Source organism: Cyanistes caeruleus, chromosome 3, assembly GCF_971803275.1.
Source record: "Cyanistes caeruleus chromosome 3, bCyaCae1.hap1.1, whole genome shotgun sequence".
In the NCBI taxonomy this organism is placed as follows: Eukaryota; Metazoa; Chordata; class Aves; order Passeriformes; family Paridae; genus Cyanistes; species Cyanistes caeruleus.
The window spans coordinates 70,356,032-70,371,431 of NC_141703.1; the positions used below are offsets into that span (position 1 = coordinate 70,356,032).

At 35.1% G+C, this 15,400-nt stretch overlaps 1 protein-coding gene across 5 annotated transcripts in view; it reads right to left on the minus strand.

The window, feature by feature from the left end:
- The window catches only part of TNFRSF19 (TNF receptor superfamily member 19), a 56,949-nt gene that overhangs the window by 24,620 nt on the left and 16,929 nt on the right, over window positions 1–15,400 (minus strand). For all 5 annotated transcript variants that reach the window (XM_086881822.1, XM_023919394.2, XM_086881821.1 and 2 more), the window contains 2 exons: window positions 10,285–10,463; window positions 7,580–7,665 (listed from right to left, as the gene is read on the minus strand). In XM_086881822.1, coding sequence (XP_086737948.1) covers window positions 7,580–7,665; window positions 10,285–10,463 — 265 coding nt within the window. The remainder of the gene's footprint in view (window positions 1–7,579; window positions 7,666–10,284; window positions 10,464–15,400) is intronic.

Below are 15,400 nucleotides of genomic sequence, written 5' to 3' on the forward strand. Positions count from 1 at the left end.
CAGAGAAATTCAGAGGTGCCTCCTTAAATTCCAATTCCATTACCTCTTGGATCAACTGTGATAGAGAAAGGGGTCTATATTGTCCAGTTACACACCTGTATAGAGCATCCTGCCCAGTCCATGCATATGTACTTCCTTCCAGGGCAGTCAGGGCAAAGCAGCTGAATCACAAACCTTTTGGCCTAAGCTAAAGCTGACATGTGTCCAAGCCACCTGGACCCAGAATTAGTGGAATACTCCTGGAGACCAAATGAAATGGTGTTATAGGTCTCTTGAGCTTTTAAATGTTTGCACAGTTAGACAGCTGTCAAGCAGGACAGTTGTTGAAGCAATTCTAGAGTCAGAATCTCAGGTCTATTTGAGTATTTATGCCATGCATAGCTCTAGATACTTGACAGGGCAGTTTCCTATCTTAAGATACCCCCAAAGCATTCACTACCAGCCTAGTTCTTTCAGTTTGTAGCTTCAACTGGGCTACTTAAAACACACTTAGTGAAATACAATTTCATTGTGCAAAGAAAGACTTTAGGTAGCAGGCACAAAATAAGGACTCTACTTATTGTCATTGTAAGAGCTTCGAAGAAGATCAAGAAATTTCAAACACTCGTTACTTGAGGTTACTGTAGACTTTCATAATAGAGCAGATATGCCATACTGAGTACTCCTACAGAAGTTACTAGTCAGTGAATCAATTCATTGGAAGAGCCCCTACACCTACAGTTTGGCAGAATTAAGCTGTAACAGATGTGATTAGAAATATTTTTGCTAAAAAAAAAAAATTCCACTGTAAAAAATAAACTGAATGGTAGAAAACATTTAAGGATAGTGCAAAAAGTGGGCAGAAGTTCAACAGTTTAAAATTACTTGATTCCCTGAGAGCTTCAGCTTTCAAATCTTTATTCCTTGGTAAAGTGTATGGCTTACTTAACAGAAATTCAGTTTGGTTTGGGAGTTTCACCGCTTCGCAATGTCATTTCAATTCATAAGCTAAATTTTCTTCTATGGAAAATTTGTGGTGTTTTTTGGTTTGTTTAGCTTTTTTTGTTTTGTTGGGTTTTTTTTGTTTGTTTTTTTGTTTTTTTTTTAAGAGGACTAGACAGGATAGCAAGTAGAAATGAGGGAAACACCTTTTCTATCTACTAACCATAATAAATGTGTAGTGGTAACAAGCTACATAATGAAGTACTTCCATACATATAGGCAGAGAAATGAGAGGTACATGCAAGGAAAGTTGATGACAGTAAGTTGGGGAAGTTTTAGACCATGGTTAAAGTGCAATGCATTTGAGTTTTCTCTCCACTAAGTAACACTTAACTATTTAAATTCATTTTAGTGGTAATACCTCTGTAATTAAAATAAAGGAAAATTTGCCCTTTCTTTTTTTGCAACTTTTTTTTAGAAGAGGAGCCCAATATATAAAGTAAATTCAGAACTGTAAGAAAAGGAGCTGTTTAACTCAAAGTTATACATGAACCCCAATGGGTCAGAAGTATCTCAATTATCAAGGACAATGAATTGCAAGCATTTAGGTTTCCTAGGTTAACTCTCTTTATGATGAGTGAAAGAACTAAAATTGTAATAAAACCTTTTAAGACATGAATAAAAATTCTCATCTCTCTGAAATACCTTGTGGAATTCCTCTCAGACTTCCTGAAGATAAGTTACTCTACCATCAGGTCACATATGGAAAATATCAGACTGACTTGCTACATTTTTATGAAAGTCTACATTTCAGTTTTGAAATAATGGGAAGGTAATGTCTCTGAAATAAAACAGTATTGATATTTATAAGCTAATGATGCTATTATCTGTACTTAAATTAGCTGTAACTGCTTATGAATGTTGTGAAAGGTTTATACAATATTCCAGCTGCTTTCTATTACAGTGTTCAAAATGGCAAAGAGGATTATGAGAGATGCTGTTAGGTAACCTCAAATCGGAACAAACACTGAAACAAGAAGGAGATATATGTTGGAACAGAACCAAATAATTAAGAATAATTTCACTTGCTATACACTTTCAGATGCCAGTTGCCTCATGTGCACGTAAGCAACCTCCTTCAAAGGCTGCTTTGCATTAGTAATACAAAGTTTACTGAGCAAAGCAACCAAATAAAATTACAGAAAAACTTAATTGATGGAAAAATATTATCTGGAGTCTCACAGCTTTAAAATCACAAAATTCTGTAAACAGAAAGAAGAAAGTGACACAAATAAATAAAAATTCCACTTTATAAACAGTGGAACTAATGTGGAATTGAATGTCATCCAAAAATTACTCTCAAGTTAAAAAGCTGTATTTATGTTTAATGAAATAAGAAAGCTTCAGCAAAGCTGAGACAGAGTAATTTTTTCTGTTTTACCACTAGTGAAAGTATTTTACAGAATAGTCTTGTTGCCAGCAAGCTTCTAGCTCCCCCCTTACAAAACAGTGTAAGTTATAACTCTGCAGACTGCAGTTTCTAGCTTTTTATCTTCTTTGTTCTGATGTTTAGTCCTTGCACATCTCCAATACCCATTACACTCACATGAAAGTTTACAAAGTCACAGATCCTAATCTTGTTAATGTAAATAAGCAGATTTATATGAAATCTTACTTTTCCTACACCATCTACTTTTAACTCCAGGAAGAAGGAAATAACACCAGATTTTGTCCCTTAAATAGTACTTTCCATTAGTGAAACAACATACCTTGTAGATTTGCAGAGTGACACTCAGCTCCAGGACACTTATATTTAGTTCTCAGAAAAAAAAATACTGCAAACACACAGAAAGTAATAAAAAATCTACACATGAAAACTGTAAAGGAAGCTTTGTGATCAATCTTAGTTAAGGCAGTCAAAATGCCATAGGAGCTCCTTAAAGGAACAAAATTTAAAGCAGGTATGGATGCCTCAAGAAAATGTAATGTTTTCACATTTAATGATCTTCTTTATGTATTTTGTCTTAAAAAAATCACAGTCTCTACTTTTATTCCTCACTTAGTAAAAAACTTTTCTTTTCTAGTTTGAGACACTCTATAATTGAAATCAATATGGCTCATGGCAAAAAAAGTCATAATTTTAGACCCGAGTGCCGGTTTATTTCAAATGCACATGATGTTACAATCAAACTGCAGATATGTCTACTGCTGTGACTTATTCAACAAAACATTTCTGCTTCATTGAAGCAAAGAATGTGTTTATTTCCTGGAACATGTAGAGGCTAGTTTCCCAAGCTCCACACAGAATGGTATCCCTCCCCCATACTGTCCCCCGCCAGCTTCCCATGCTCCTTGATCTATGCCATGAAGACAAGCAGAAATAGTCCTGGAGAAAGAAGGAATTTGCCTAGACAATCCGTGAATTTTTTCATGGTGTAAACAATTAGTATTTTTATAAATGTAACAGTGTGGTTACTAGAGGGAAAAAAAAAAAAGGGGGGGGACAAGTTTGTTCTTTTGGTGGCCATTTGGTTATAAAATGCTCCCCTGTGCCTAGGTGTTAATTTCCTCATTTCCTTGACTCTCACAATTTATTCCAAATTAACTGTTTGTACAGCCAAATTCTACACTGAATTTGCACATAAAAGAGGAGCACCACTGATTTCAGATTTATACAGAAGAGAACAGTAATGTGGAAGTTCTAGAAACTATTTTTGTAATACATCTCAAAAAAGTTCCATGTCACTCTGGCTCTTCTGCTTAGTAGAAAGTCTGTCCAGAACCTAAATGATTCTTGTGACCCTGGGGCTTTTCTGCATTTTGTGTTGAACAATACAAAAAGAACCACTTTTAAGAATAGCTGACTTAATAATTCTCTTGCTTCAATTTTAACCTGCCATCTTCTTACGACAGAAAGAAACTAAGTATGGTTTCTAATGGTGGGGTTTTTTTTGTTTATTTTTTAAGACAGAGTAGCTGAAAAGATAGTGGTTGTTCCAAGAAAGCAATGATGTCTTGGAAAATCTGCTCATTACCTGAATCATTCCCACATCTCTCCTTAACTTGTGCCACCACAATTGTTTTGAGGTCAATGAGCTCATTAGATTTAAAAATAACCCTAAGAAGGGAGTTATTTTAATTATTTTTCTATCACAGATAGCTTCATAATCTAGCTTACTGAGCAGTTTCAGTAACAGTTTAAGCGTAACCACGTTGAAAGTACAACAGAGGTCTGAGCAGACACGAGAGTGAACTCTGCAAATATAAATTGGTACTAAGAAAAAAGAATCATTGAACCATATCAACATTACTCATTCAATATTTTTGGACACTCTACATTACCTTCTATTTCAGAATTTACATCTTTAATAAATTCTAATTCCACTCTAATTCCCAGTTCAAAAAATTCATATTCTGTTATGCAGATGAGAAAAAGTCTTCAGTTTACAATGTGAGCAAAAATCACAATTTTAAAAACATGCTTTCATTTCTAATGTTTAGATGCTGACCCTATACATAAGATTGGTATTTACAGTTTATTTACCTGAAACTAAGTAAATTAAAATATAACCATATAATTGTGTATTTAATTTTCTGACATTTTAAAACCACACATAAGTCATTGTGTCCCCCTTTAAAGTTTGCACAAAGGCGATAGCAATTCTCCCGGCCTCTAATACTCTCTTAACTTGTTCATTATAGAATCCTTTCAACTTTGCCTCTAGCAATTCACAAACTCATTTTTTCATGAGTAAATATTTAAACCAGATCTGTTTTAAAATGTCTACAGAAAGGAGATAAAAGCAAGTATTTAGATTTATAGCTAACCGGGTAATAATCAACAGCTACTAGAAAGAATTTGATCCATGCCTCAGCTTTAACATGAACCTGTAGTCCAGGTAGGGGGCTGTGAGCCTTTGTGCCCTTATGGTAATGTTCTTAAGCAAACAAAAGATTGCCACACACCTTGAAGGACAATTAATTCATTGAAACAGGACATTTAAACTTTTCCTTTTCATCTGTAACATAAGAGCTAGCTGCACTAATATTTGACTTTCTGTTTCACAGTGGAAAGAGAGAAGGATAAGAAAGGCAGAGAATTACAACTTAGTTCTCTGATCATTGAGGGCTTGTGCCACACACTTAATGGTCTTTCTCCACTTAGCTTCAAGTAACGCAGTCTTAACTATCAAAATATATCCATTGTTGAAATAGACCACTAACATTTTCAGCATTAGAGGGAAAAAGTTCCACACACTGTTATTTATGTATCCTTACAGAATCATGTTTTTTACTTGGACTTAGACTTCTCCCTATTTATGCTAAGTAAAATTCAAAAGTACTCCATTTAGCTACTGTTGTAGGAAAAACTTCCTAGGTTGCTTGAGGAAGGCATGTACACTTTCCAAAACTGAGGAAACTGCTGTTAGAACCTGAAGAACCAACACACAAATTCTGAACAAAAGCCTTCTGAAAACCACAGTACCATATGGCAACCGTACTTCATGGTATGATTTCTGCTATTTAGGATTTTAATGGGTGGTTAGTATGCAAATAAACATTTTAATGATTTCAAACCTTTTATTATTACTGCTTTTGTAAAAGCTAGAAATATTTGCCAATTCCCACAATTTTGCTGTTACCACTTCTGTTATTTAGCCAAAGGTGTTGTGCCAGCCATGAGAGTAGGGAACAAAAACATTTCTAATCTGGATTTACCACTGCAGCTTGTGCCAGAGAAAATGCTCTTTTCCATGGGGTTGCCTGTTGTCCATTTAAAATGAATAATAGCTTCCTAATGGTTCAATTTAAGATCTAAGCTTAGGCTCAATTACAAAAGCCAAATCACTATAAACTAAACAATCTGAGTTATTTCAGAATACTTGGCAACTGTTCTTTCATCACCTTTTCAAAATAATAATTTCTGACTTTGAAAAATGTGAAATACACAAGTCACTAATTACAGTCAAAGCTGAATGATAAGGGAGATAATTTCCTCCTCTTCCCTTTCTTCGATTATGCTAGAGAACAGAAGTCATGTTTGAAGAGCATACTTTCTTGGAAAGGAACAAACAAGAAAAGAGAAAAAAAACACAAAAAATGAATTTATGAGTTAGAGATCCTCCATTCAAATAACATTGCTGCACTTTACATTTCACTAACTTTCTTTTTTTTGCAGAGAAAAAGAGTAAAAACAGATGAAGGGGATAATACTGAATTTGCCAGTTGAAAGAATTAAAACACATGAATATATGAAATGGCCTGTCTGTTCCATACTCTGTCTAGAAATAACTTCTGCAACTCATTGCATTTCAGTGATTTACTTCAGTAAGTCCAGACCAGCATTTCATTTTCATTCTTGGCATCAAATCTGACAGTGTTTGATATGAAGAACATTCTTTCTAAACACTCTAAGATATTGTCTAGACTACAAAAATAGTTTAACATTTTTGAATTTACTTTCTAAACTTATGCTATACATGGGCATGAGTTACTGCTACAAACATTAGAACTTATTTGACTTATTCTTTGATTTACTGGCTTTGAATACTGCAGTTCTTAAGAGTTTTTATAAATGTGGAAAATGTTTGAAAATCTGGTTTAATAAGTTTATTACCTAAAAGGCACTAAAACTAGAATGGAAAATGAAGAAGAAAGTTTGGTTTATTTGAAAAAAGACTATCTAATCAATATATGAAATACTGAAGAGGAACAATCCTTACTTCATTGAAGTTAATACAATATAAAACTATTGAAAAATGCACAATAATATACTCCTGGTTCTATTTTAATTTTACACAATTAAAAAAAATAAAGCATATTTATAAAAAAACAGTATGCATTTATTAAAGTAGCATAAAGTATTTCACAAACCTGACAATTCATTCTTTCTATAAACAATGTTCTGTTTGAACTACAAGAAAAAAATCCTAAAACATAACTTCAGTTACAGAAACAAACAAACCAAAGATTTTCCACATAATCATCTTGAATCATATGTATTTTTCATTTTATAAGGTAGACAGCAATAAACACAAAAATAATAGTTCACTCTTTTCATTGAATTAAAAACATGATGTGATGTAGACCACGAACAGTCTTGGAAGAAGTGGTAAACAAGGCTTCTGCTACAGAATAAAGAGGTTCTCTCCTTTTGAAGAGTTTCTAATTCTCTCAATGGGATAAACAAATAGAGAAATAAATTACTTATTTCCTTTAAATAGTATACAGGAATATAAAGTTATTATCCATATAACTCTCACCGTAACCTTAGTATAAAAGTTATTTTTAAAGGTATCAACAAATACTTTTTTGGGTGTCAGGAAAAGATACTACCCTACCTGACAGCAGGAAGAGAGTCTAGGAAGACTGCTTTTCTTTTGGCATTAACACAGAAATTAAAAAATTATAAGACAAGATCAGAAGTGCAGTCAAGACTCCCTGACCACGTGGTGTGACAGGAATGTTTATCCACAAGGGACTGGCTATTTGTGGGAACTTCTCAATGACAGTACTGGACCTACTGAAATATATGAGCAAAATCATTTACTAACAAGAAAATGAGCTTTAAAAACAGTTTGTGACTGTGACTGTCATTTTTTTTTGCCAGGCTTTAAAACTAAAAGAGAAAACACTCTAAAGGAGAATCAGCACTTACAGTGAGGCTCATAGGGAGGAGGAGGATCACCACAAGGAACACATTCCATGTCTTGAAAGCCTCCAAGCTTTGTCTTCCTATAAAATCTAGAAAGACAGAAGAATGTGAAAAAAGTATTAATGAAAACCAGTTATTATTCCTCACAAAATTAATCAGGTGTTTTAACAAACTCTTCTATAACTGCAAGTTTTGTCAATCTGTGTCTCAATGCAAACAATCAGGAAATAGAAGAAAATAAAAGTAAACAAAAGTATACAGAAGCTATTAGTTAATAGTACAAGACAGATCTAAAATAAACTGAGGAAGATTTCTTGATCTGTTAGTCCAAATGCATGGTCACTATAATCTCATATTCACAGAAGAAAGAAAAAAATAGGGATATTTTGGACAGAAGTCAAGATCTCATTTTCCACACAGATCACAACATACATGACACTTGTTAAGAACTTACCTTATGCAAGCTTAGTTACACGTCTAAAAATTAAAAGTGAAGTGATTGATCTATATATTACAAGGTAATTATCACCTCTAAAAATATATAACAAGCTGGATATCAATGACATTTTATTTAAAGACCCTTCTAGAACTTCATTACTGAGCTTATGTTTAAAGAGCATACTAACTGCAGTGACTGGCAAAACCCTGCTCTCCAAATCAGGGAAGAAGAGTAGCACCAAAGAAAAAAAATCAGAACTTTAGAATGCTGTACTTCAAATTTTTATGTATGACATCCTCTGAAGAACTTAACCTACAGCTCATAATCAAATGGGTCTATCTGTCTTTCAACCATTCATTAGTACTAAGACAGAATCAGCAGCAGTGGCCTGTTCAAGATGAGTACATGAAATTTTTTTCTGTAGTGGTAGTGGCACATTAAATAAGAGGTACTAACTCTACTGATGTTATATCCTTAACACTGTAAATGCCATTAAAGTATGAAGCTTTTATCAGCTAAAGCAAACAGCTTTCCAACTGCTCAAGAAACTCCTGCTTTAACAATGTGGACAGAAACAGATCCATAGGCTGCAAGACTGAAGGGGTCACTGTGATCATTTACTCTGAACAAAATACGTTAATATTTGTTTTTAGCTCACGGTAGTGCTCTGAAGCTGAACAATAGAGAAAGGCATGTTGGAAACAAACCTATGCAAAACAGAATTGAATAAGAGTGCTGAGAGGTAAAACATCAGCTAAACTATTTGGTCAGGCTAGCTGTATCCTCCATTCATTTGGGAAGCATCTTAACTAAAGGACAGGTATGAGTGGTGGTGTGCTCTAAAGTTCTGTTACCCAAAACATCCAGAACAGATGCCCTGTGACTACCTTGCCATGGCCATGACTCCCTCCCTCCTCCTGTTTCCAACTTTGCTGCCAGAAAACTCAGGTTGTGGGAGCAGCTCTCATTTTAAAACACGCTCGACACACCTATGTAAGTTGCATTCGAGACCAGAATACTGAGAAGCATTCCCAGGTCCTCCAGTTTAGCTTTACCCTTAATTCATGTCCCAATGTCTTTTATATTCCTTTCTCATCTTCCAAATTTCAGCTTATACTATTTACAGAAGAAGAAAATCTTCTCCCTGCTGACAACCAAGTAAGTCCTACAATACATATATTTTAATATGCCATAAGAGCATAAATCAATTCACCATGTGGCTGCAAGCAGCATCAAAAGTGGTTGTAACATCTATAATGCCTGGGGCTGCACCTTCTTATGCAGTGACTTAAGCTGAGATTAGTTACCAAACCTTTACTAAGTGCTTTTAAATGAAGAGATTTCACCTCTGGCTCGAACAGGAGTAACTGCAGAAGCTTCAACAGTGTTCAGATATTTGACAGTTGGTATTAAAAAAACCCCAAAAAAACAGCTGAAATATAGATAACTAAACAAATGTATGAACTTTTAAGTGTGTCTGAAATATATACTCTGAAAATACAAAGGCTGTTACAATTGCAAATCTCCTATCAGTTAAATTACCAGTTCAGAAAAAGCAACAAGAACGTCTTTTCACAAATTCATGGCAGGTGTTTATAGTATTGGAACTTGGCACAAATGTAAAGAATAGCCTTTTAGAGGTCTTAAGATTTAATACTACAAGCAGAGAAAATTGGCAACAGGGTTTTGGGATGGCAGGACAAGAAACTAAGCACTACTCTTGATTTGTAACAGCAGTTTCTGTAAACAATTCTTTCAGGTTAATTTATGAGTCTCAGCTAGGATCATGCTTTATGAATTTTAAAGAAAAGAAAGGTAAAGGAAATTTCAGACAGTAAAGCATAGACATTGCTTTTGACTTAAGAATATATGTGCATGAGAAGTGTTAGGCATTGACCTATTGGAGAAAAAATGCAAACAAATAATGTGATCATTTTTGAAGAAGGTAGCTGTGTGTGTTTCCAAATGTTTAATTTTTTATAACAATGAACTAAGTCACCAGTAACGCTGTTTGAGGGATTTTGCTCAGGTGCTGTACAGACAGTACTCTCACAGACCAAGTAGGTAATTATAAAACCATTTTTGTAGGTAATTACTACAACAATTCAGAAATTACGTGCTCAGATAATGCAGTAAGGCCAAGATTAGAATATAGGACCATCATGCATACACAAAGGGTACCAACATTTATCCAGAAAACATGAACAAGTAATTTTAATGTAAATTAGGGTAGAATTTGTTCACGTCTCATCTTCAGAAATGGTCTTACCCTGGTAAACAGTCCCCACACAGCGCATTGCTGGTGGCAGAGCAGTTGGCCTTCTGAAACCGGTTAACCAATGCACAATCCAGACAAGGCTTGCACTTCTGAAAGCCCCAGTCCTCCTTGAATCTGTTTGGCCTGCATGTCATGCACTGTGCATCCTCCCCGTATCCAAAGCCGCATTCCTGTAGGGATTAACAAGCAATAGCAAGCTATTCAGTAACTGAAAGCATGAACAAGAAGAGAATGCTGGGATAAAATGAAGACCTAGTGTAATTATTACTGAGAGTAGGTCTTTCTTGAGACAAAAGCCATCCTTTCAGCAAGTTCAAATGTGTCTTCCACTGCTAATAATCTCCCTTACTTCTATAAGTAATACTTAGTCATCCACTTTATTCATGAAACCACTGTGTATTTGAATGATAAAGGGCTTCAAGGACTCCCACAGTTTCATTATTACTAGCTTATGGTAGAATTATTGAGCTGTCTGTTTTTTAATTAGGTCAGTCATGTGAAAGAGAAGAAACTGGGACAAGTGAAGTATAAAGGCACTTACTCAGTTACAAAAACAGCAAAGAAGCACTTTGATATTAAGGTTCATAGCTAAGGTGAACAAAGTTAATTGCCAAAGAGAGTGCACTGATCTTCAAAAGCTTAGGACTTCTGTTACCAAATAAACCAGAGCTGGTTAATGACCATCAGCTCGGCATGAAATGTTGCTTAGCCACTAAGAATCTCAACATCTCAACCCACTACAGTTCTAACAGTTCTCAAACTGTTGAAAAAGCTTAATAGATCTGCAGATCACAGGGAGGCACAATATTTTACTATCCAAGCAATATTGTTATAGTTGGTTATTTCTGCCAAATTTAGCAGTTTAAATGTATTATTTCCATTCCTTTGCAAAAGGACACCTAATACAATGGACAAGCTGAAAGATAAACACCAAGCCATATGTAATAGTTTGGGGACTGAATCCTATGAACTGATTACCAAGAACTAACAATCAACTTCTTAGGAGTTATCAAGTTACTAGGAGCTGCTAGTCCCTCTCAACATCCAAATATTCTATCAAATTTGTTTGGTTCTTTGAAGTTCAATCTGATGCATTAGTGATACACCACAAAACCGCATGGGAACACAACAAATTGCCAGAATGAACTTATTAGGAAAGGCACAATATGCAGAACTTGCTCTCCTGTATTTATTTTCAGTGGAAGAATAGAGCATCTTCCCAGTGGGAAAGCTGCAGGAAATCTTCAACTAGGGCAACTTCAGAGAAAGTTTTCACCAGTTTGATGCATATAAACATGCATGATGCATGTGTTTGATGCATATAAACAACTTTTTCCAAAGTCACCAACCTAACAAAATCTGCTGCAATAAAAAAGCTTTTAAACTTTAGAAACACGCTCAGATTCTCCATGATCCAACATACTTGGATTCTCCAAGGCTTTGTGCTGAGAAAGCATCTATGGGACAAGCTCTGTGATCAAGCTGTCTAATACGAATTTTATAGTGTCTCTAACCTGCAATGATAAAGTAACAATAAACAACTTTGGACGCATTTTACAGGATTTTCTAAGAATTTTTACTTTCCTTTATGTTAAGAACAAACTTTCCTCTGAAGAACAATCCCTCAAGTATGCAGAAAATGAACAATTTATGAAAGCAACTACAAAAAGACATTAAAAATCATCTTCTTCCTCTGTCTCTAGATCCACTAACTTGAACTATCATTTTTAGTTTTTGTTTTGCTTTCTTTTAGCTGAAATGTAGTTTATTACTACTGAGTATTTTTCAGATCAAGGAGCAGACAGGCAAATCATTACAGTTAGAAACAACAATAAAAAGCATCCTACAGTTTCATGTACTGCATGGCACAGTTCTCCTGTGATACACTGGGACCATATTAAAGTTGTTAGGCAAAAAGTTAAAAAAATATATAAAAATATTTATTTCTTTTTTTACTTACTTCAGATGTAGAACATTTTGTACCATTTTATTTAAAATCGACAAGTTCCTACTCGGAACCAATGCCAAAGCCATGACAGTTGTAGCTGTATCTTCCTGTGTTAATTTTTACACTCCATTTAATTTATGTAAGACTGTATACAAAGCTGTATGATTACCACCAGGGACTGGAACCAAACTAACTTGTGTTAGATTTTTCTCTCCCTAAGTTTATTTAAACTTTTTCATTGAGTATCATTAATCTTTAATACACTCTTTCTAAATACATACTCTTTCTAGTTAGCTTATCCAAATAGTAGTGTTATAGAATAAATTATACAACTCAGTTAAACCATATATATTTGGATCTTTTGATAAATCACTTGGAATCAGTCCCTCCTAAGTCCTATCAAACTTTCAAATACAAGACTTGAATTAACTTAATTATAAGTTTCCCTTTCCAGACTACCTTTGAAGCCTTGGATCAAAAAACAAGCAGGAAATAAAAGTTAGAATTAAATGCTTTCACTCACTGGCCCAAACTATCAAAGCTGAGTAAATTGTTTCTAGATCAGATCTGCTTTGCTATAGCTGGATGTATGGACACATCCTAGTGATCCATGGCATCATGGAATGGTTTACTTTAAAGCTATAAAAATGGTGGATGCAATATAAAGAAATCTTCTGCCCAAGGAACTTACAATCTCCCATCTTTTCAAAGATGGCTTCTAAGTCCTTGCCAGGAATTCCACAGATACCAATTCATAACAACTAAAACTTCATGTATATGCTTTTTATGTTCACATAATATTTGAGGTAACTGCCTGGCAGGTGCAAATAAATATTTAAGCTTGTAAACCAGGCAGAATTTCAAACAGATCTGTACTCATAATTAACCACATTCCCTAAACTGAAGGATATGATTTAGATGATGGATTCCAACCCTTTGAAATATTGGACTTTATAATTTAGCAGTCCAGCAAAGATACAAACAATTGAATGTTCATCTTTTATCAGTACATGTGCAAAACTGATGTGCACCAGTTTTCTCAGCGTTCTATTTACAAAGCTGTCAAGATATATGGCTGGTGAGATCTGAATAGCTCCCATCTCCCCCTAACCCTTTCCATCCTCCCACTCTTAACTTTAAGAGACCTCATCTCCTGTGGCATTTGACCTTAGGACTGCAGAAAAGAGAAATAAAATTTGTAATATCAATTAGCTAGATTTCAAAAAAACATTTTTTATTTTTGTGCCAAAAAAAAAAAAAGCACAAATATATGCTGTCTTTATTTTTTGCTGTTGTGAAGCTTTTTGTGAAGAACACTTAGAAAACTCCTCCCTTTCCACTTTCCCTTTTTAATTAATGAAAATTTTCTCTCCAAAAAGTTGCAGAGCACAAGCCACAAAAACTGAAACACTTCTTTAGAAAACTGAATTCAAGTCAAATACAAAAAAATATTCAAAATTCAAATGCACCTCAATTTTCTTGATATCTATACAGCTTTCACTATTGCAGTAATGTGCCATCTCTTTACCTTTAATTTATGTATCTCCAGAACAACTCTGTTCAGAAGTGTTTCACTGAGGTACCAAGTGGGGTGACTGGTCAAGGCTGACTAGAAATCTGTAGCACATTAGTTAAGCAAACTCATAATTTTGTTTCTTGCTAAAAATATTAAAAGCACAGAATAATGCAGACACCAAGAACTCCCAGGCCACTGTTAAAATTTTCTTTCACTATGCACTACCCAAACACTGATCCAGACAGAACAACCATAAGTCGAGCAGACTATAAAGGGTACTGGAGTTAAGTAGTATGGTTTTTCCCTAAATGTTGAATCCAACACAGACAGTAAATGAACAGTATATTAGATTTTAAACATTATTTCAATTAAAATAACCTCAAATTTCATTTAAAAAAATGCTTTCAGGCATCATTAAGATTATAATTTGCAAGTACATTTTAGAATTATTTCTCATTCCACTGATTATCCACAACCTATGTAAGTCCCTAGACAACACAAGGAGAGCAGTTCCACTTATGCCATGATGATTCCAAGAATACTTGGGTATTCTCAAGAAAAAGTCTTCCCAGCATTAAGACACTTTTAATTGCTGTCATGTCATGTAACAGGTTGTGGCACTACACCGGTGCTGGGAAATGAAGTTTTTCTTAATACCTTTGAGTACATGGCCTTCTTAAATAGCACACAGTTTTAGCTTCCCACAGGCTGTGGGTCAGCCTCATCTAGAATCCAATAATGAGTTGGATGTATCAGCAGAAGTCTCTGAGCAGGACAGGCAGAAACAGCATGACTTAGCTGCTGTGTCAAAGTGCACAGCTAGGGTCAGAAAAGTTTCTCAGTGAAGATGGTTTGACATGCCTACATTCAGCTGCTCCAGTTTCCAGAAACACATGTTGGCATCTCCTGAGCTGAGATCTGGCAGGCTTCCTCACAAGCAGCTCTCTTGCTTTGAAAAGTGAAGAGTGACTGCTAAACATGGCAGCAGCTGCTCTTGGTGGCTTTGCTGTGATAACATGCCAGCCCCAGCACAGCACTCTGATGCTCTGTGTCAAGATTGCCACATCCAGGAGTAGCTTCAAACAGTACCTGCCTGTTTAACTCACAATTCCTTTTTCTGAGACAACAGGTAGGTCTCTTTCTTCACCATATCCCTGGTACAAGGAAGCAAGCTGTGATACACAGCCCCAGCTTAGCAACCATCAGGCTGCCTCTGTACCACCAGCTGTCTCTCAGTGACAGTATTTATCATGGCTTACTTGTTGGCTATGCTGGCTTCAGGCACTCTCCCTATCATCCCTTGGTTTCTACTCCTTCCTTGTCACATACTGTCCTCAGTGTACTAGTTCAGCTGATAACTTAAAATGATGGTGAAAGGACTGGAACTTCATTTCTGTACTTGAATATTTTTAAGAAAAAGGCTGAAATGCAAACTATGTCATGTTTGTTTGTTTGTTTTCTGCATTAACTGTGATTTGTATAAACTTCAATAAGGTTTGATTATTTCAGAAACATATATAAGATAGGATGATTGGCTATCAAGCCAAACCAATGACTATTCAGGCACTGGCAAACTGAAGCCACTTCAAGAATGAAAGATATTAAATGATTTATGCTCAACTGTGTGATGCTTTGCTCCCTCC